Consider the following 23,320-nt stretch of genomic DNA (forward strand, 5'->3'; position numbering starts at 1 on the left):
GGAAAAACTGAAAACTGAAGTGAATCTCAGGATTCCTCCCAAGGAGAAACATGCAAGAATTTTCTCCATTGGTTTCTCTACATCCTTTTAAAGGACTGCAGTGAATTTTCAAAGAACCCTGGAATTCTTCTATGAATTCATTACCAACATTTATTTTGATTAACACATAAGATTAGGCATGATGAGAAAGTTATATTCTTTATATTGCTATCAGCATTTAAAGCAGTGTTTTTGATTTTTTAAATGTGATGTTTAAAAAGCAAATATCAGGTGTCAGAAGGCAGAATGGATACACAGGGAAACGTGATTGTCTGTAAATACAAAATTATATCATGGTTCTCATTTAAGATAAGGATATCTTAATATTTTGTTTTGAATAAAATTTCTAATGTTGTCCTAAAGGCTTAAGTGAAAATAAATGTTCATCTTAAAAAATAATTTTGATTTTCAAGATAGTATCGCATTTGTGACAAGAAATTAATATGGAAAATAGGATAGTATATTTGAAAAAGAAACCATATCAATTTGGAACTAATGTTCTGCTTTTTTTTTTAACTCCTTAAAGATTTGATTCCATTTTTAACCATCATTCGAAATTACATTTTGGTTCAGATTTATAATTGATACTTAAATAATAATTGATGATACTTAAATAATAGTCATATTATAGATAAAGATGATACTCTGCTTTGCATTAGTATGTGTTTGAATACCTGTAATAAGAGAGAGCATAATAAACCTAAGACTGGTTAAAATTAAAACATGTTGAAAGATGCACTAAGCTATGGAGACACCTAAGTATTACATACCTGCATAGTATAATTCACTCCGGCTTTTATTAGATGTTTAATTAGTTCTGCTGAATGCTGGAAATGGACTTTAGCTATGAGACAACAACATCTGAGTGTTAGTGGAAGGCATTATGAATGTGAATCAGATTCTATAAATTAGCTGCAATGCAGACTAGACTTCAGCATAAACACTTTATCCGTTAAGCAACTGTTAGGACTCTGTTCAGAAATCCAGGCATGCCACTTCAGATATGCATGACACAAAATCATTTCCTAGCACTTTGGGGAATACCTTTCTTCTGCTCATAAAGTTCCTATAGCATATTAACTGAGAGTGTGGGCTGTGATCCGCAGAGCTAACTCAGTTAAATCACTGCCTCTCAGTCCAGTCCTGTCGCCGCATGATGTGGATAATAATACTGACCTCCCTGTGTTGCTGCAAATATGACAGAAAATCTGTAGATGGGTTGAGACTTGGTGTGGAACATTAGCTGAAGTGGAGCTCCATGTGTTCTCCCTCAGCCCTGGGAGCATATGCTCCCATTCCCATCCCCAAATGAGCATCTATTTCCTGTCTGTTAGGATAAGCAGAGATTGGTCACATTGTCCAAGCTCAGCAATTTCGACTTATTCTTAGGTACGTTCTCGAGACAACCTGAGATCTGAAACCAAGATTCATATCTTGGGGTTTCTGAAGAAAGCACCTAAGATTAAGCCAAGATTGACGAGTTCAGATGTTGCAGCCAGTCTTAAATCCTAATTTAGAGACATTTGTGTGGGAATGGGGGCGTGGGGGGGCAGCGCATGTTCCTTAAGTGATTGGTGTGGTTCAGAGCATGGCTCCAACAGAGGTGCCGTGCTATGCCTGAACCCACTCTGTATGAAGTAGTGTGATCATAAAAATAAATAAAAACCCACCCAAAAACAAAAAATACCCCCTGTAAACCCACCATACACAAGTGTTTATTATTCTTTTAATGTACTGTTTGCAACGTTTCAGAATGTTTCAAAGTGAGGAGTACTTGTATGTACAACTACAACAAATACGTATGAAATGGAATGGTTCCCAAACATTTCTGCCATCATACTGCAGACATCAGGCCTCATGTTCCATGCCTTGCTCTGCTAGAGATACAATTATACTTTAATTCTATTATAATTAACATAAAATGTTTTTAACACCATGGGGAGGTAAACTGTACTAATTTTTCTAGAAGTGCAATAGGCTTAAACCATTATTTTGATCAAAGAAATCCCAGCTGAGTCACTTAGTGAACTCCCAAGATAGACAAACATGTCCAAATCCTACAGTTCTGTTACATAAATGTTCAAGTATTCCACCATCGGCAAACCAATATTCCCAACATTCCCATCTTCATTAGTTCTATTTGGTGATTTCTCGCTCTGCTACATTAGAAAAAAAGGGAAGGCGCTTGTATTGCAGTTCTGAAAACTGCATGAAAGTAAAGTGATTCAGACATTGTACACAATAATATGTTCAATAATTACAATAATAGCAGCAACATAAAATACACAAATGCATAAAGTGCAGGATTACGCTAACATAATGTAACCTTTATTTATTTATTTATCTATATTTGTATATTAAATATATTTAAGTATATTTGTATTAAGTTTTTCATGTCTCTGGGTGGTTTGCAACAAATAAAACATGAATTCAAACATTAAAAACAGTTTAAAAAACAAGTCACTATTCTACAAATCTAGGTAAAAGCTTGGAGGAATACATGTCTCTTGAGGATGATTTTAAAAGCTGTCAGAGATTGGGAGGCTCTTATTTCAGCAGGGAGTGCATTTCAGAGTCTCAGGGCAGCAACAGTGAAGGCCCGTCCCTGAGTAACCATCAGACACCTGCTAACTGAATAAAAAGGCACCTTTCAAAGTGGTGATTCTCTTATATGTATCGGGGGAGAGCAACTGGCCCAATCCAGCCCCAGCACAGCATCCCTTCAGTGGCTATTGTTGGTGTTTACCTTATATTTATTTTTTAGACTGTGAGTCCTTTGGGGACAGGGAACCATCTTATTTATTCATCTTTTATTTTTCTATGTAAACTGCTTTGGAAACATCATGGAAAAGTGGTATATAAATAGTAGTAGTAGTAGTAGTAGTAGTAGTAGTAGTAGTAGTAGTAGAAGAAGAAGAAGAAGAAGATGTGCCAGTGGCAGCTGCAGATGAACTTCTCTGAATGATCTCAATGGGTAGAATATGGGCTCATAGCAAAGAATATGTTATCTTAAATGATCTGGGCTGTTGAGGGCTATATAGGTTACAACCAGCACTTTGTATTTTGCCCAGAAACGTATTGGTAACCAGTGTAGTTCTTTTGATAGAGGAGTAATGTGGTCTCTTCAAGATGACCCAGAGACCAACCTTGCTGCTGCCATTCATAAATGTGTGCCAATGAAGTTCCCACGTTCATTTAATTTTCATATTTCAAGACAGCTCCCAGCTTTCAGATCTGCCATCCTTGGCTTCTGCTATAGGGTCCCTTTGTCTGCAAGAGGTAGCTCTATTGAAGGGCTTTATTCCTTGGGTGAGGGGGAGAAGTTGCCTGCACTCAGTTTTACGTTGTCAGAAATGTTTCCTCATTGCTTATTTTTTGTAGTTAGTTAATAACGTGTGGCCGAATCTTAATCTATCAAAGTGTCTTGTCTCTTATTTGGGTCTGGGTGCCAGCATTGTGCTTGTGCAAAAAGGATAATGGAACAGGGACTGACATCCAGACAAATGTACTAGTATGAGAGAAGTTGCGCCCACTTAGGAAATGCGCAGAAGTTGTGGTGCTCCACGATACTGCTCTAGCAATAAACTTTTCCAGGACATATACAAGATTGCACTATTCATTATTTTATTTATTTATTTATTTGATTTCTATATTGCCCTTCCAAAAATGGCTTAAGGCAGTTTACATTAAAACCAAAAGGTCGTGTAACCTGTTGCACAATTGGTTGTGCAATGCATAGCACAACCTTTTGTTAGGGATGTGCATGAACCAGCTCAGCAGTCTGGCGTTCAAGTTGGTTCAGAGGAGGGGGGACTTTAAGGGGCAGGGAGGGTGCCCTTACCTCCCCCACCGCTTTACCCCCATCGGTGCTGTGCCCCAAATTGCTGGTGTGGGGCTGCAGCGTACCTCCCTGCAGCCCCGGTCATGTGCATGGGCCACTTCTGGTATGATGCTGACTGGGGCTTCAGAGAGGTATGCTGAAGCCCCACACCAGCAGATTGGGGCACAGTGCCAGTGGGGATAAAGCTGTGGGGATACTAAGGGCACTCTCCCTGCCCCTTAAAGCCCCCCCCCCGCCTCCCTGGAGTGCACGAACCCATTTGTGCACATCCCTACCTTTTGTGCCAATGCAACCTAGTCTGGAATGCAAACTCCCAATGTAGAATTAGCTAGTGCAACATCCAGATATAACAGCATGAACTCTCTCTGCCACAGGTCTAAAATGGGGGAAGCAAGGATGTGTAAATGCAGACTGCACAAGGGGTGTGTGTGTGTGTGCACACGCGCGCGCGTGCACGCACAGGAGAAATAAGAGTGCAGATAGGAGGAAGGAAGAGAAAATAATTAATTTATTGGCGACAATAAGGTCTCTAATATGGAGAGGGGATTGGGGCAGAGACCTGTGTGGACCAAAGGACAATGATAGCCTGACAAATACAGCCAGGTTTGTCACATGTCTTTGATAAATAGCTGTAAAAGTTTATCATGTTAACTCAAAGGATACATTTATTATAAGGTATTGTATGCTATAGGTTTTGCTGACATTTTGCTGGCAAAATCTGGGTTAACTTCAAAGCTAATTAAATATTGATGTTGTCAATTATTAGTATGTTACCTTCCACCAATGACATGGCATTTCATGAAACTTAAACAAATTGGTACCTACAGCTGCTAGGATTTACAAATACTCAGTTAAGAGAAGTGTCATCTGTTCAGATCTAAGACTATCAATGGAGTCTGACAACTAGATCTCTAGGGGCAGACAAAGCTCAGTATTATTTAAAAAACACACAAACTTGCACTATGCCTATATTTCACTTAACTTCTTTGTGACAAGCTGCAACTGCAAATGGAATTGCTTTTGTGAATACTCACTATCAGCTGTCCCATGGATGATTAACAAATTTTCTTCCTTGAAGCCATGAATATTATGTAGTACACTGGATGCCTTTAAGAAAGAAATACAGACAGTCACAGATATCTGTGTGGCTGGTTTACAGTACAAATGTTCTTACAGTCTGTTCAAGCTCTTTAGTACAACTAGCTTACCTGATAAGCATTTTCTTCCTTAGATGGAACGCCTAGATATCTTTCCGAAAAAGCCGATGCTGTACATGGAACATAAGTGGGGTGGGTGGGTTACATTTTATTTCTTCAAGTTGTTTTGCAAAGGAGGTGTGTTGTGTTGACATTTATGGATGGCTCCCTTTATTTATTTATTTATTTATTTATTTATTTATTTATTTATTTAGATTTATATGTCACCCTACTCCCATAGGACTCAGGGCGGCTTACAAAAAATAACATATACAGCAACACAACTCTATAAAATACATCTTACATAATGTCATAACCCCAACCCCATACAGTACTCATTCCACATGACATAGTAGCAATAGCAATAGCACTTACATTTATATACCGCTCTATAGCTGGAAGCTCTCTAAGCGGTTTACAATGATTTAGCATATTGCCCCCCAACATTCTGGGTACTCAGTAACCATGGATTACAAGATCACTCTACTACCAGCTATCTCAGCGACCGAACACCCGGCGGAACATTTCAGTCTTACATGCCTTACGGAAAGCCAACAAATCGTGGAGAGCTCTGATATTATCCTGGAGACCGTTCCATAGAGCTGGGGCCACCACTGAGAAGGCCCTGGCTCACGTTGATTGCAGTTTAATATCCCTAGGGCCCGGGATCACCAAGGTATTACTTGTGACCGATCTCAGGACCTGGCGAGGGACATACTGAACAAGGTGGTCCTGGAGGTATGGAGGGCCCATACCATGTAGGGCTTTAAATGTTAAAGCTAATACCTTAAACCTAACTCGGGACTCAACCGCAACCAGTGAAAGAGCAAAGGTGTCACATGTGCTCGCCAAGACGCCTTAGTAAGGACCTTGGCCGCTGCATCCTGCACCAGTTGCAATCTCTGAGTTAGGTGCAGTGACAACCCCACATAAAACGAGTTGCAATAATTATAGGTTTGGTGTAAGTGGTTAAGATCTGCATATAGTGTTTGGACTAAGTCTGGGTCATTATACTTGTACTTGAAAAGGTGCAAAAGAGTGCAACCAAGATGATCAGGGGCCTAGAGCACCTTTCTTATGAGGCAAGGCTACAACACCTGGGGCTTTTTAGTTTAGAAAAAAGACGACTGCAGGGAGACATGATAGAGATCTATAAAATCATGCATGGTGTGGAGGAAGTGGATAGAAAGAAATTCTTCTCCCTCTCCCTTAACACTAGAATCAGGGGTCATCCCACGAAATTGATTTCAGGGAAATCTAGGACCAACAAGCGGAAGTACTTTTTCACACAACACATAATCAACTTGTGGAATTCTCTGCCACGAGATATGGTGACAGCCAACCACTTGGATGGCTTTAAGAGGGGTTTGGATAACTTCATGGAGGTCTATCATTAGCTACTAGTCGAGGGCCACCTCCAGTCTCAAAGGCATGATGGCTCTGAGAACCAGTTGCAGGGGAGTAACAGCAGGAGAGAGGGCACTCCCTCAACTCCTGCCTGTAGGCTTCCAGCGGCATCTGGTGGGTGACTGTGCGAAACAGGATGCTGGACTAGATGGGCCTTGGGCCTGATCCAGCAGGGCTGTTCTTAAGTTCTTTGGGTTTGTTAGGGGTTTGGTTGATGGTTCTGGCATCACAAAGGAGCACCCACAGCTGCTTTTTGGCCAAGTTCCCTCATTTAAGCCAAAATATAGTCAAAAGTGTGTGTAACCTACTGAGGCTGTTTACACGAGTAGCCCCGGCTTGGGCAGCCCATCCTGGGCTTGGCTGCCTGTGTGAAGCACCAAGACCCAGCTTGATCCTGGTGCTGCCTCAGCCCCAGGCCTGTGAATTTTCCTCAGGCCTTTACCTGGGTTTAAGGATGCATGTGAACCCTTAACCCCAGGGCTGGAGTCATGTTTATGTGCGGGCTGCAGGCAACCCATGCACAAAAGAAGCCAGGTGGCAAGAGCATGCCTCTGTGGTTAGGAATGTGCACCGGACCAGTCTGGGGCCACTGCAGAGGTCTCCGGACCGGTCCGAATTTGGGCCGGGCTGGCAGTCCGTGGGGGGGGGGGGCATGTAGCTTTAAGGGCGGGGGGTAGTACTCACCCCTCCCGCCACTTTTCCCCCTCGGGCACACAACTTTATAGCAAAGGTTTTGGGCCGGCAGCGTTCCTCCCTGCTGCCCCTGCCCCCATCATTGCCCATCCAAAGCAGAAGTTGAGAGCATGCATGCGCCCGCCATGGTGTGTGCCTGTTGTCACCGCCCCCCGCACACTGCACACGTCACAAGTTACATGTGCACGCAACGTGTGACGTGTGTGGCGCACGCAGGGCGGCGACAGTGACAGGCACATGCGTGCTCTCAACTTCCGCTTTGGATGGGCAACGACGGGGGCAGGAGTGGCAGGGAGGAACACTGCCACCCCAAAACTTTTGCTATAAAGTTGTGTGACAGAGGGGGGGAAGCTAGCATACACAGGGAACCCGATCTATATTGGGACTGGGGATAGGGGCATTTTATTGCTACAACCTGCCATGGTACCATTCTGAATCACAGGGTCCATACATGCTGTTTTTTCCTAGAAAAAGAAAAACTGGAGCCAATGGGCCTCCTCCCCACTAGATTCCACCCCCCCCCTTTGCAGGCATTTTGATAGATAAAAGCAAACAACCAGGGCCAAGAATATGATCTTATCTTTTTTGAATCCCTAACCTACCTCACAGAGTTGCTTGCTGTATGAGCAAAACCAGAAAGGAGGGCTGTATCACTCTCCTGAGTGCCTTGAAAGAATATTATAAATACCTTTGGGTAATGCAAAGTACTCACCATAGAATCTCATGTCTGTAATTGGTGCAATCACAGCTCCACACTTGAAAAGCCTTTCATTGGACTTCAGAATCATTGATGCAATGTATCCTCCATAGCCCTACAAAACAAGCTAATGTGAGTTAAATTGGGCCCATTATTGCTTTAATGAAACCGTCTTTTGTTACATAGTTCCAAAGCATTTACAGCTATTTCCATGACTCTCTGACCTTCTGTGAACTATAAATAGACAATTAAGAGAAAATTACGTATGTTTAGGTCAGATTTGTCCTGAAGAAACAGCTTTAAGCTGGTATAATACCATAAAAAGAGAATGCACTCAAATTGTTAGCGGTTTATATTTTGTAGTAAACAACACTCTCTATTGGTAGCACTTACATTTACTATTTACAGGATAAGTTAATCATGTTTCTGAGACTGGAATGAAATATTACAGGAGACATATGGCTGCTACTGAAATAATGAGCCACATCTCCTCCTCCACTCTCCTCAGATACTTTGGTAATTGTAAACTTGATGTCCCTGTGCTGCAAGTAGCAGCCAATGCGATGGAGAGGGGACGTAGAAATTTTCAGATGGTAATCTCATATCATACATCTTTTATCACTAGGCATTCCCAGGGGAGAAAAGAAAAAGGGATATGGGCTTCTAGCTAGAAGGATACAAACTGTCGCTGACTGAATATGCTGCATACTCTAGCAGCGAGCTGTATTGGTAGACATCCTGACTAATGCTGCATGCAGGCAGGCAGTCAAAAGAAGCATGAGTGCAGTAGCTGTGTTTCCATTTCAGCAATGATGATCATGCAGTGAGGTGATTTTTCCTGATCTCCCCTTCTCCCACGAGCATTCTGTGCAACCCACATATATGACCCTGAGGTCCAGGAAGCCCTCGGGGACCTTAGTGTGTATTGTGCAGAGCACTTCAGGGCACTTCTCGGGAACCCCCCCCCCCCCGCCAATCCCCACACTTTAAAAAACACATTTGTGAGAGTGGCACAAAGGTGCTGCATTAGTCAGGATGTCAGCTGTAGGGTTCCCCTCCCTCTTGGCTGCTGCTCAACAGTGGGAGATGTATGCTGCTGCCTCCCAGCCTACTAACCACTGCTGTCCATATGTCACAAGTATAGCTGAGATACCAGTAATGTAATCTCTACCAAAATATTTAGCCTTTTCTCTAAGACTATCAGCTACAGATTCCGATCATGTTACCAGAAAAGGGCTGTCTGATGTCATATCTTTATCTTGCAGTATTTTTCTAATGAATTTTCACATGTATCTTTAGTTCCTGGTACTTACTCTGCCTCTTTGTGACCTCCTATACACATGTGTGCTAGGCCATTGATAACTCCTGTTTTTCTCCTGATTGATTATAAGCAACCTTTCACGATCACCACAGGTGTAGACTGCATTTCCCAAGAGTGCAGTTGGAATTATTTCCAAATAGTTTCTTTTCTAATCTATGTTACATTAAATTTTTTGTGATTGTGTATGGTTAATCTTTTTTTCCCTTTTTTTTTAAAGTTTGCAGACCTATTCTTTTGCCATCGGAGTGTGGGTAAACATGGGTTGAATTGAATTCTAATTATTGTGATCTGGTCCCATGATTTATGTGTGTAATCAGTTGATATTTACATGTTACCAAATTGGAATATTTCTTTGGTCTTGAAATTTCATAGGATTTTTGCTATTTTTAATGTCTTTTTAAAAGATGTTACAGCCAGATATATTCTACAGAAATTTATTTAATGCAAACTCATTTGTGGAAATACTCTGGGTGGCCACAGATGAAAAAGAAAGAAAAAAGCAAATTCCCTCGGTTCTATCCCAACATCCCTTTGGTTCTATTCCAAATTTATTCTGACAGAAAAACCAGATTTCAGGATGTTGGCAATGGAACAGATTCCTCTGCAAAACAATTTAAATAAAGAAACATTGGAAAAAATAATTAATTAGAAACACAAATTCCAGTTTTGGAATACGTTATTTTTCAGAATAGCATATTTCCACACTTTAATAGATAATGAAAACATCAGAATGTATTTTGCTCCCTGTGCACCTTGTATAAGAGAGGTTCTTCTTTAGATTTGTATGAATTCAGCTCCAGTAGTGAATTGTGCTTCAGGTGTGCTCCCTTTTCTGTTAATCCCAGAAGGAAGCATCGGACAACCCTTTCAATCTTCAAAATGCTATATAGGGCCAGGCCAAGATATTTCACTGCCTGGGGCAACTCTGCTGTTTCCCCCATCCTCCTCATGGTGCTCCACCCTCTCTTTATGCTGACCCTCTCCAGCCTAATGAGTGGGGTTTGGAAGGGGGACATGGTAGCAAGTGGGTGGTGAGTGGGGCATAGAAAGGTAGTGGTGGTAGGCTTGCCAATAGGCTGAGCAGCTGCTTCTTGGCACCCTACCCCTTGGCAACTAGTGAGTGATAAAATGCAGGACAATTTCAGCAGCTCTTCCTCCACATTCTTGGAGGGAAGGTGAGAGAACTGTCATAACCACCTGTGTAAAAAACTTCCTGTACTTGGAAAATTAGCATATCTGAGGAGAGATATGCTAGAAACATTTTCTCTAAAATGCTACTTTTATGTATTCACATAATTTTTGGCTTAAGAATTAATCAAACAATTGATTCCCTATCTGTATCTAAGTCATACATTCCCAGGAGTACTGAAACAAATGATATTTATGGACATATGTATATAAATATGTTAAATAATAGATAGATACAGGAATATTCTAAGAGGCTAACCATTGGACTTCCATTGTCAGATGTACACAAAAAAACCCCATTATGCTCATCAAGAAGCATTATCTGGTTATCATTCCGTCCTTCTTTTAAAAATTTATAATTTATCCTCTGCTTGATATAGAAGAGAACATGATGATATAACTCATTTTTTTAAAAAATCTTTCCAGCTTTTTTGTATTGTTTGGTTGAGATTCAGTTGGATATAGCAATCCATATAAGATGCTTGTCGATTGATTCTACAGTTCTGAGATATGGTCTAGTATCTCTCAGAGTTTCAAGGTCTAGTAACCCTAATTTAAAACTTCTACTATCAAGAGTAGGTTTCTCACAAAAAGGTGTCATCTTTTTCTCCATCCCTACTGGGTGGGGGGGACGACTACAATAAAATCCAAAACATCCTCTTTGAAAGAGGATCCCGCCCCATCACCAAATGATAATTCTGTGGAAAAGGTCTTTGAAAATTGTAATTTTTCCTTATAACATGTACTTTCTGTGAGTGATCAAACAATATCCCTAGTTCTAAATACATTTAGTTAGTTCTAAATAAACTCACTTCACTTTTTGGGAATAAAAGAAACACCTCAAAAATACAGAGGCTGTTCCCACGACCAAAGTAGGATGAGTTAGGGGGGAAGGCAGGATTCTACCTGCCTTTCCCCATATGACCAGAGTCTCCTAGGCTCCGCCACTCATGCGCCCACATTACCAGCGCGATGGCAGAGTCCTGAAGTGGGACCAGGAGAAGGAAGTCCTCCCACAATCCCTCACACAAGCAGCGGAGAGGCAGCTTGCAGTAGTACAGCAGTTCTCCTCACCCTGGCCTTGCTTTCTCCAGCATTCTACGAAGAGGTGCTCTTACCCCTGGACTTGGGGGCCAAGGTCCAGGGCCTCCCCAGCCCTTCTTTAGTCTGTCCCGGCCAAACATGCTGGTCACCCAGCCAAACATGCTGATGCTTACTTTGCCGGGGGTGGGGGGTGGGGGTGGGGGTGGTTCCAAAGACCTTTTGGTCCAGGCTCCAAAATTGCCTAGGTGTACCTATGGCTGCCAGGTTGCAGGCAGGAGTCTCTCTCAGCCCTATCTTAGAGATGCCAGGGAGGGAACTTGGGAACTTCTGCTCTTCCCAGAGTGTCTCCATCCCCTAAAAGGAATGAATATCTCACAGTGCTCACATATCAAGTCTCCCATTCATATGCAACCAGGGCTGACCCTGCTTAGCTAAGGGGACAAGTCATGCTTGCTACCACAAGACCAGTTCTCCTTCCCTAAACCACCTTGTGGTTTTCTGGAGCACCACAGTGTTAAAAATGGCTGCCAGGAGTTGGCAGGAAACATCAATAGTTGAAAACTGCAACTCCTTATTTTAGTGATTAAGTTCTAAAAGGGGTGTGTGTGTGTGTGTGTGTGTGTGTGTGTGTGTGTGTGTGTGTGTGTGAGAGAGAGAGAGAGAGAGAGAGAGAGAGAGAGAGAGAGAGAGAGAGAGAGAGAGAGAGAGAGAGATGACTCTAAGAATATATTTAACTTTTTACTAAAGGTGAAACCATTTGTCTGGCTCTTCTATTTAAAGCCAGAGGCAATAGCATCCAACAGCTGACAAACTAGGCAAAAGATATCTTGAACAGATGGAACAAAAAAGGATGTTACTCTCAGCACAATAAGCTGTAAATGGGTTTGCATGTAAAACACATATTAAAAGAGATTTTATTAAATTAATAGCAAACCATCTTTACATTTTTGGAAGGATATTATTAATTCTACAAAACATCAAAATAAATATATTTGCACCATTAGTGCAAAACTTTAGACATGCTTTAACGTAATGCCTTCTCTAGCAAAGCTTGAATACAAAAACAAAAACAAAGAAAGGAGTTGTATTCTTTCATTCACTAGAAACTGAGGCCATACACATGACCAAAAATGCTGATGGCGGCGGGGGGCGGAGAGAGGGCTGGCAGGCAGGCAGTCTCCTCCTTGCCTCCCTGAACACAAGCAGATCATTCAGAATGGCTGTGCCACTTGAATAGCACACAAGTGCCATTCATTGCCGTCATAGTGAGTGGCAGAGCAGGGATCCGGAGGAGGAAGTCTGCCCTTGCCTGGGTTAGGCGGCTCATGAGAATAGCCTCATTGTCTACATCACGGCTTCTGACTGGACCCCAGATTTTGCACGGGCTCCCAGTCTGATTCTGGCCCCAATTCAAGGTGCTGTTTTTAACCTTTAAAGGTCTAAATGGCTTGGGAGAAGGTTCCCTGAGAGAGCACCTTGCCCCCATATATCCCAACCTGGACCTTGAGATCTTCTTTGGTAGGCCTCCTCCGGGTGCCCCTGCCAAACTAGGTGAAGCAGGTAGCTACTAGGGAGAGGGCCTTTTCTGTGGTTGCACCCTATTTATGGAATAGCCTCCCCAGTGAGGTTTGCCTGGCTTCATCACTTTGTTCTTTTGGACACCTGGTAAAGAGCTTTTTGTTCACTCTGGCCGTTTAAATTCTGATCTGATTTTAACTATTTTTTTAAAAAATGTCTTTTAAATATTGTTTTGTATTCTGTTTTGCATTTTCTTCTCACCCCCTCCCCTTTTTGGTCTGTTATGATTTAATGAGGCTGTTCTCACAATTGGTGAGAAGAGCCACGAGGGGGGTTGTGAGGAGAGCGGGCTAAGCCCGCTGTCCCCGCAGACGAGCACTCAGTTTGCTCCGGGTGGCTGCAGCAGCCACCTACACGACTGCTGGCTCCATCATGGAGCCGGTGGGGGCTGGGGCATTCAGGGGCCGCATGGCCCCCGAAAGCTCCAGCATGCCCAGCACAAATACGCAGGGCATGCTGGAGAGACCCCCAAGCCGAGAGGCTGCTTTTCAGCCTCCCAGTTGGGGGTCTCCTTGTGAGCTGCTGTGGCGCGGAGCCGCTCTGCGGCAACTCGCAAGAAAAGACCCTGGGTTTGCGGAGCACTTGCTCCGCAAACCCGGTTTAAGGGGAAGGGTAGTTTGGTGGGTTGACCACCTGGATGACACTAGGCTCGCCTGCGAGCCCAGTGTTTCTCACGGTCCACTGAAATCAGGCTAAGCTCACCTAGCCTGATTTTGGTGGACCATGTGAATAGCCTCAATGTGTTGTGTGTTTTTGTCTCATGTTTTAATGTGTGCTGTAAGCTGCCCAGAGACCAATTTGTTATGGGGTGGCTAAAAAATAAAGGTTATTATTCTTATGGTTGTTGTTGGAGTTCAACTCCCATCATTCCCAGTCACAGTGGCCAAAGGCCATTGTCACTGGGGATGATCCTCAGCAAGATCTGAGGACCAAAGTTTGAGAAGCCCTGGTCTACATGAAAGGAAGAGAACCTCAGCTAATTATACAAACATGATCCAAAGGGATAATGAGCATGTGCTTATGTTCCGCTCACTGGCACGTATAGTGTTTAATTATGTAATGTAGTAGTCTTCAATCCAGTTAATTCTGGATGTTTTGACAGTAGCAGTCAGAGATATGACTGCTAAATTCACCTAAAATTTGCATATTAGTAATCTTTTTGTTTTGTATTTTAAGATCAACAATGAGTTTCTGTTCACAGGAGTGGGATGTTATATCTTATTTCAGGATGTTACCTTTCCAAATATGCTCAGTCGATTTGAATCAATGAATTGTTGTTTCAGCAAGAATCTGTAAGAGAAGGTAAAATTACAGTATTAAAATTTATGCTTCAGATGTTCTTTCCTGGAAAAAAAATTACTATGCAGAAAAGAGTTTAAAAGAGCATATTAAATAAAATGTATTATGATGCTTAAAACATGGGAATTTCTTCTTGATCCCATTAATAATACCTGCTAGAGGCTGTTAAGTTTTATTCTGACAACCTTCAAAATTATGAATTATCTCCTACAGAAAATTCATCAGTAATGTTCATGGGAGGATAAAACATTAAAGAGGTTTTGTGAGCCTAGGGCATAATTAATTGTTGCTCTTGTATGGGAGCCCCAAGAAAGAAAGAGGGTACTGGAAGAGGGTATATTTCTTTCCATATGTTGTAAGATCAAAGCATCGCACAAGCACAGAACTTTGATAAAAGTTAAGCATTTTCAAAAATTTAAACAGTCTTACCAATACGTGTTAAACTTCTATTTGTGTAAGTTCTCTTTTTCAAATTGACCAGGTGCAGAGAAGGTACAGGCCAATGTGTGCATTACAATCACCATGTAGAGGTTACTCAGTCAGAGTTCCTGTGCCATCTTTATCATATGGGATGTCCCCATGTTACTATCTGGTATGTAAAATAGAGGCACCTTGTAAGCAAAGAGGCACCTTTTAACGTGGTGATTTTTTTTATTTAGCAGGGGGAGAGTAACTGGCCCCTATCCACCCCAGCACAGTACCTCCAGTGACTGTTGCTGGTGTCTATCTGACATTTCTTTTTAGATTGTGAGCCCTTTGGGGACAGGCAGCCATCTTATTTATTTATTATTTCTCTGTGTAAACCGCCCTGAGCCTTTTTTGGAAGGGCAGTATAGAAATCGAATGAATAAATGAATGAATGAATGAATGAATGAATGAATGAAAATAAATAAATGGCAGATGAAAGTGGCACAATATTGCAGCTTGTCTTTACATTTGGTAGCACTGAGTGGAGTAACCAAAGATGGAGGCTAACTCAGGCAGGCTTTTTATTGGTGAACTGTAGAAGAAGAGGCAATGGTGCTACAAAATGTTTTCGTTGGAAACATGATAAAAGATTGCCATGTACATTTTAAGGTCATTCACCAGATATTTTTGCCACAGGTATGGAGGGCTGGGGGGCAAAAGCAGAAGCACTCCTACCTTCCCCCCAATGATCTTCATTTCTTTGTGTGCCATGCGGCTGACGCACCTACACAATCCATGTGCTCTTGGCAGTGCGGTATTCTGGAGGCTGGGAAAATGCAGCTCGGCCTCCAGATATCCCTCAATGCACAGCGTGAAGCCTGCATTAAGGATTACCCCTCAAGCTGGAAACTCTAGGCGTCTGGCTGTGCGTCTGCTCAGGCTGCCTGAGCAGACGCACAACCAGGGACCTGGGTACAAGGGCACACTCGCACACTTGTTCCCAGGTCAAAGCCGGGGGGGAATACTTGGGCAAGCTGGCTACAATCCCGGTGCTTGTCACAAGCAGCCCTACCCAGGTAGGGTCGCCTAAGCCTGGGTGGGGCTGCTTGTATGAACAGCCTCATTGTCTGGTGAATATTGCCTATTCTTGAATCACAACATAAAAGCCCTGTTCAGGTCATACAGAGACTGAGGACACTATTCATGTACAGTGTTTCAAAGCACATGCTTGAAAGTCCCACTCCTGTTCTCCATGATCACAGCATTTGCCAGCAGTGAGAAACAATGTACTCATGGAAGGATCCTCTCTGTGATCAGAGCAGATCGTGGGGAGAATCTCTCCATGAGAATGGTGTTTGTCTTTGCAGACAAATGCATGTGGAAAGTAAGGGCAGGGTTTTTGTGTATATCACAGCAGAGGTGGGACTCTCAGGTGCATTCTTTGGGACATTGTACATGAGTTCAGCATCCCCAGTTTGCATAATGCCTGAACAGGACAAATGTCTCCATTGATTCACACTTGTGCATCTCTAAAGCAAGATCAGAGCTATTACATTTATCAGTTATGTGCATGTTTAGTTTTTAGATAATGCCATTACAAATGGTCAACGGGATGTAGGTGCAAGCAATACTATTCCCCCCCCTCAAGCAATTAGATCTTCTGAATTAGCTTTAGCTGCAAATTTTGTGTGCAGTGGCTTATTTTGAAATACCATCTTCTACTTGAAATAAGACAAAGTAAGATGTCTGTATTTTTCAGATCCCTGTATTGTGGAGTTGACAGACTAACTCGGTGGTCGTTCTCATGACCAGCCCTACCCAGGTAGGGCAGCACTAGCCCAGGTGCGGCTGATTCTGAGGATCGTCAGGATTGGTCCCAATCCAGTGCTCCTCTGCCGGGTAGCTTGGGTTTTGTACCCAGACTAAAAGTTAGGTAGGAGGGATGTGCGCACCCTCCTACTTCACCACCATATGGGTGCAAGGGGTGCCAGAAGCTCCTTTCAGGGTGCCAGCAGCCATTAAGGTAATAGAGGCTGGGGGAAGGAGCAACCTGGCTTCAGAAATTTCCACAATGCACCACACTGCTCATGCAGTGCCTTGTGTGAGATCTGGAGCCCAGGTGTCCTTCCCCTGGCCTCTGACATGCCATATCACTCACTGCAGTGCAGATTATGTGGGTGCATGAGTGACACGGCTGAAAGAAATGGGCAATCATATGGAGGAAGTTAGGTGTGATCCTACCTAACTCCCCAGCCCAAGTGGTCATATAAATGACCCTTCTGTATGTTTCAGACATTTAAGCACAGCAGTTGGAAAGCACTCAGTTAGGTTAAAAACAGTATACCAGTCAGAGTAGGCCCAGAAGTTTGTTTTATTTGTTGCAGCAAAATGTTTTTTTAAAATTTGTATGTATTGATCGTATTCTAATTCTTGTCCATGTCAAACTGAATATGTTTGACATGAACATCAAATACAAAGCATCCAATACATAAAGCCTGATCAGTTCAATCCATTATATCTGAGTAAGAATTAATTAAAATTTAAAAATTAAAGAAAAGAAACATTTTTACATACGTACTCTACAGCGGCTATCTGGTCCTTCACTTCTACTGATCCTAAGGAATGGTGGACTTCCTGCAGAATCTTTAGACCTTGAAATCCACTCCCTCTTCCATCAAACCGAGCTACGACGGCATTATCAGAGTTGACAAGCACAGAATCCCAGTCAGTGTGAAATTTGTCTGTAACCAACTGGCTGCCTGGAGCTTCATCGCTGTAAAGACCAACACACCAGACACAAATGAAGGCTATTGACAAAAGGATGCACTTCACAGTTCTTCAATATTTTATTTAACCAGGGTGGCAGAGTTCACTTGAAGTTGTGCAATCCAGTTGAATTATTGTCAGTTTAATCTATAACAGCACATTAACCACTGCCGTAATCTCTTATGGGAGCAGTAAGCAAAGATAACATCTTGAACTGTACAGAAATAAACTGTTTGCCATCCTCATAGCCAGAAAGTGGGATGGTGGGTGTAAAAGGGGTGTGTGTGTGTGTGTGTACAAATCAGGGTAGGGTCATAATCTAATGTAAAACCGAAGGAAAACAGTAGGCCAATATTTTAAAATAGAAATAACTGGAGCCAAACTTAGATCACACAGGCTTTGGGGACATATTTTCAGGTGGCTCAGGGCACTTCCAGGAAAAGGAAAACCCAGCAAATCCCTACCCCCCTTTGATGAGCTCTGTAGAACTCAGGAAGCTTTCCACAGTGGGATTGCCTCTTTGCCCCCCTTTGATGAGCTCTGTAGAACTCAGGAAGCTTTCCACAGTGGGAATGCCTCTTTGTAGTTCAGATTCACAACTTGAACTACATCTCCCATCACCCCCAGTTACGATTTATTGGGGCAAGGGATGATGGGATCTGTAATTGAGCAACATCGGGAGTACCACAGGTAGGAAGCCCCTGCTTAGTGAATGGGTGTATGGTTAGTGACGATGTTGTCCACTGCAGCTAATTTTGTGACTGGGGAAATAAATATTATGGAGGGAAACACTTCTAGTAGATTGATCAGTTTTCTTACAACAGTTTTCTTGTGGCAAGAATTTTTTCAGTTACAATGAAATGTAATTTTGAGAAAGAAGGCTTATTATTTTCAGGCCATAAATGCTGAGCATCGGTGAGCTAGCAAGAAATAGTATAAAATAAATCAGTGAGAACTATATTCCAGTAGAACTAAAATAAATTGCAAACTGCTTGCATAATGTATAGAAATTTATTCATTTATTTATTTTTCAAATTTGTAGACCACCCTAAACTTCCATCTCTGGATGGTTTACAAAAGACTCAAACAGATTAAAAATGAAGAATTTAATTAAAAAACAGTCCAGTTAAAAAGCTTGGGTGAAAACATAAGTCTTTAGAGACTTTTTTTTAAAAATGCCAGAGACAGGGAGGCTCTTATTTCATCAGGGAATGCATTCCAGAGTCTTGGGGCATCAATTGAGAAGGCCTGTCCCTGCATAGCCACCAGATGACCCAGTGGCAACTGCAGACGAAACTCTCCTGATGATCTCCATCGGTGGTGGTGCTCATGGCAAAGAAGACTTGTTTAAACCAGCACCTTCTATTTTGCCCAGAAACTCACTGGTAGCCAGTGTAGGACTTTTAGTATAGGAGTCACATGGTCTCTCCGAGATGACCCAGAGACCAACCTGGCTGCCACAATCTGTACCAACTGCAGTTTCTGGACTATGTACAAAAGCTTGACTTGACTAGCACATGCACCACTGTTCTTGAGGAATTTTTCTCAAGAAATGGAAGCAGCTGGCATATCAGCCAAAGGTGGCCACGGCCTCAACCTGGGACACCAGGAGAGTTTTGTGTCCAGAAGAACATCCAGAATTCATACCCGTTCTTTCTTGGGAAGTGTAACCCCATCCAGAACTGGCAGATCAAAATTGTCTCCCGAGTTCCAACCCCGCACAATAAGTACTTCCATCTTATCTGGATTCAGTCTCAGTTTATCATCCAGCCCACCACTGCCTTGGCAGGCAGGCATTTAGGGAGGTTATTCCTTCTGCTGATGATCTCTCCCAGCAGTTTAATGTAGATGTTAAAAAGCACTGGAGACAGTATGTAGCCCTGGTGGACACCATATAAAAGTTCAGATTTTGAAGTGTAACAGACTCCAAGGGACACCATCTGGAATCTGCCCGAGAGACAGGAGTGGAGCCTCTGCAATGCAGTGCCTCCTACCTCCAAATCCCTCAGACACTCCAGAAGAAAACTATGGCCAATCGTACTGAAAGCTGCTGAGAGATCCAAAAGGATGGATCCAACAAGATTTTTCAGGATTTTCATCCGGAAAACCAACAGGATGACACTCCCGTCTGTCAATTCCTATTTGGATATCATCCATCAGGCTGACCAAGGCAGTCTCCACCTCATAGCCTGCCCAAAAGCCAGTTTGAAATTGGTCTAGATAATCATTTTCTCCCAAGACTACCTGGAGCTGGGAGGCCACCACCCTCTCAATTACCTTGCTCAGCCACGGAAGGTTGGAGACAGGCCTATAGTTGCTTAACTCTGAAGGATCTAATGCAGGCATCTTCAGAAGAGGTCCAATTATATCTTCCTTAAGGCAAGGAGGCATCCTGCCTTCCCTCAGAGAAACATTTATAATATCTACCAGTTATATATAATACACCAGTTATCCGCTGGTGGTGGGTAACTCTGGTTAGCATTCATGAAAGATGGAGTGAGAAGTAATTTTTCTAAGGAAGTCTAGATGTAACAACCACAGAATAACATAACGAACCACTTCCTTCAATCACTATTGTTTCTGAGGGGTTTTTAAACTATAAGACGATGATCTGTCAGTAGTACTTTGCCAATTTACAGCATGACAAGTATCTGGCCTTCCATGATGTTTTCATTGCAAATTACGGTCAGACCACTAGATTCTGATTGTTTAAACTATATCTTAAGAATAACCCAGCTTGTGTTTGTGACCATCATTGCATAACATAACCTTTGACAAGCCAAGTGTTAAGTGAATATTAGGAACTTTATTTTTCAGTCTTGGTTGGTCATTGCCTCTGTGTTTAATATTTAGGGTCCTGTGTATCTGACATTATGGCTCTGTCTCTTTTGCTGAATATTTAATGTGCTATAGGCAGTCTAAAACAAATATAAACATTGCACTAGGAAATCTTTAGTCAGATTAGTAGTGGCTGGTGAGGGCAGCGGGGTGTAACTAAAAAACAGCCAAACTTACCCACCTCCAGTGCCAGCATTTGGTGGTAGCTGGTGGCAGTGGCCAACCCAACATCCAGCACAAAGGTCATTTGAGTGGCAGGCAAAGGGGAAACCCTCCCCACAGGATGCTGGATCAACCATCACCTGTTTTCTAAGGATGGCGGGTGCTGGTAGCAGGTAAATTCAGCTGTTTTAGAAGTTATATCCCACCACTTTCACTGCCCGCCCTTGAGCAGGTCTCACTGGCTGTTTTTGAGTGACATTACAATTATGGGAACCATAGATAATCCCCTTTCAGTCCAACCTTCTGGTGAATATCTTATCCATGGCCTGAGTCTTCATATGCATGTTAACCACTTAATGATTTTAGCATCTACAGCCAAAGGCAGACCATTTGTATCTCTTGATGTCTCCAATGCAATCTTAGTGGAAGAGCCAGTTTAGTGGAAGAGCCATCCGCCAGTTTAGTGGAAGAGCTTAGTGGAAGAGCCATCCAGCAGCCATTTATCAAGTATTGAGTAACAAAGTAAAGCATATGCATGCATGAACTGGCTTTTACCTGAAGCCACATAAGAAAGAAACAAGTGGGCTCCCTTGCAGAAAATGAAGCAACAGCAATAATATATCCCTCGCCATTGATGATTTCACATTCGGGTAGGTTCAGACAATAAGGTTGTGCACATGACCATACCATGGGGGAGGGGGGGAAGGGCAGAGTTTCACCTACCTTCCCCCCCAAATGACCAGCAGAGCTCTTCTTCGGCGTGCCAACACGCACCCACGCAATCTGCATTGCTCCGTGTAGCATAGATCCCTGAAGGCGGGGGCTCATTTTCCTGGCCTCCAGGAATCCCACAATGGACCATGTGAAAGGTGTGGAGCATTGGGGAGTTCCCCAGGATTTGGGCCCTTAAACTCTGGCTAAAGGCTGGGGTAAAAGGTCGGGCTACCTGCAAGGGATGTATCAGGATCAATCCTGGCAGTGCACACAGGCAGCCCAACCCAGCCTGGGTTTGGCTACTGATGTGCACAGCCTCACTAACTCCAACTGGTCTCACCCCCCCACATGATAAGGCTGTCCCCTCTTGTGTTCCATTCTACTTTTCTTAATTGTGTGGTTGAGGAGTTTGAACTGCCACCTCATACACAATTTCATCCTATTCATGCAGTTTTGAAAAGTGGGATGATGCCCAGGGAGAGGAAGAGGGATATTTGTGCTCATTTCCCTAATGACACAGTGGGCAGGGCCAGTAGAACATTTAGTCCAAACTAGCCCACAAATTGCAAACAAATAGAAGGAAAATATGCAAATGATATGGAATCCCTGCTTCTAGTTACGAGGAACCCTTTTTGTAGCAGTATGCCATTCATTTTCTGCAAAGATAGGATAGCCCTTTCTATCCCATCCTTACCAAGTCTCTGTGGTTTCTACTTCTGCATTAGCAGTACTTGTATTGGTGAAGTTCTATATCCGTTCCCTGGCCTACAAATCTGACACCTACCAGGTTTGTATCTGCAGATTCTAATGATACATGTCTTATGAACTGCAGTGGCAGCAGGATTTTTTATGATTCAGAAACTTGATGGAAGCTGATGTTCCTTTTAAACAGATAGGAGATACCAATTATAGACCACAATGATGGACTTAGCAGGCAATTTGCATGCTTCCTGCAGTGCAGTCCCACATGTCTCAGACTTCTAGGGGGGAAAGGCAGCCCATCCTTTGGCTGCTACATTTTCACATGAATCTTTTCATTTAATACGTAGAAGTCATGAGGCTTCACATCATTTCTGCTTAGACCTCATAGAAGTATATATTCTTTTTTACTACAATGAACATTGCAGCTCTGACAGTTCTGGACTCTGTTTCCTTACCATTCTGCCTCTGGCACGTTCTGTCCCCACATTTGTTCTATTACACCTTTCTTATATTTGAATCTTAATGTTCTTCCAGTGCCACCAATTTCTTATAACCTAGTACACTTCACACTTCCTTTTACTGTACCCCTTCAGTAGCTGCAATAGGTATTAGGCATGCAAATGCAATGCAAATCAGGAGACCACCCCCCAAAAAGGTTAAAAGTGTATTAGAAATAATAGGCTGTTTCAGACATCATGCAGAACCTCAGTTAAAGCCAGTCTCTGTGCAATGTTTCTAAGCCTCGGGCATGCACTCTCCCCTTTTTGAGTCCTACATGAGCTTCCTGTCTAGGTCAAAATAAATCAAGATTGGTCATGACATATGAATAATCAATCGTGGCTTTTTCTAGACTACTAAATTCAAATATGCAAAGACCTGAACCCAAGGTTAAAGTAAGTTACAGATTTTGGCATATTTGAAGTAAGCAAGCTAGAATAAAACAAGATCAGACAGTATCAATGTCATAACCAACCTTGGTTTATTTTAACTAGAGATGAAGTAGATACTTGCACAGAATAGAAGTGGAAAGCATGCATAGCCTAGGTGCAAAGACATCACACGAAGCCTGACTTTAACCAATCTTCTGTAACATCTGAACTGGCCCACTATCGTTTAGTTCAAAACCATATTACAAACTACAGTAATTACAGGTTAAGAACATAAGAAAAGCCCTACTAGATCAAGTCCAAGGCCTATGTAGTCCAGCATCCTGTTTCATAAAAATAATAAATGCTTAATTATTTTCTATACAGTGAACTTCACAGACTGACAGCCAAACTAAATTACTCCTGAGTAGTCCTATTTAAATTAAGTAGTCGTTTAGGGTAATTATTGAGTTATTATTGAGTAATTAGTCTGGATGGCAGCTGCTGTTCCTGTGGGGAGTGACTATAGACCCGGACTAAGTTACTTCCTTAATTAAAACC

The 23,320-nt window shown here is 42.6% G+C and overlaps 1 protein-coding gene across 3 annotated transcripts in view; it reads right to left on the reverse strand.

The window, feature by feature from the left end:
- Positions 1 to 23,320, reverse strand: part of DPP10 (dipeptidyl peptidase like 10) — a 992,794-nt gene that overhangs the window by 6,033 nt on the left and 963,441 nt on the right. For all 3 annotated transcript variants that reach the window (XM_053254262.1, XM_053254254.1, XM_053254272.1), the window contains exons 20-25: positions 17,290 to 17,484; positions 14,240 to 14,294; positions 7,889 to 7,988; positions 5,089 to 5,147; positions 4,915 to 4,987; positions 810 to 883 (exon numbers count right to left, since the gene is read on the reverse strand). In XM_053254262.1, coding sequence (XP_053110237.1) covers positions 810 to 883; positions 4,915 to 4,987; positions 5,089 to 5,147; positions 7,889 to 7,988; positions 14,240 to 14,294; positions 17,290 to 17,484 — 556 coding nt within the window. The remainder of the gene's footprint in view (positions 1 to 809; positions 884 to 4,914; positions 4,988 to 5,088; positions 5,148 to 7,888; positions 7,989 to 14,239; positions 14,295 to 17,289; positions 17,485 to 23,320) is intronic.

The sequence above is a fragment of the Hemicordylus capensis genome, chromosome 1 (genome assembly GCF_027244095.1).
Source record: "Hemicordylus capensis ecotype Gifberg chromosome 1, rHemCap1.1.pri, whole genome shotgun sequence".
Classification (NCBI taxonomy): Eukaryota; Metazoa; Chordata; class Lepidosauria; order Squamata; family Cordylidae; genus Hemicordylus; species Hemicordylus capensis.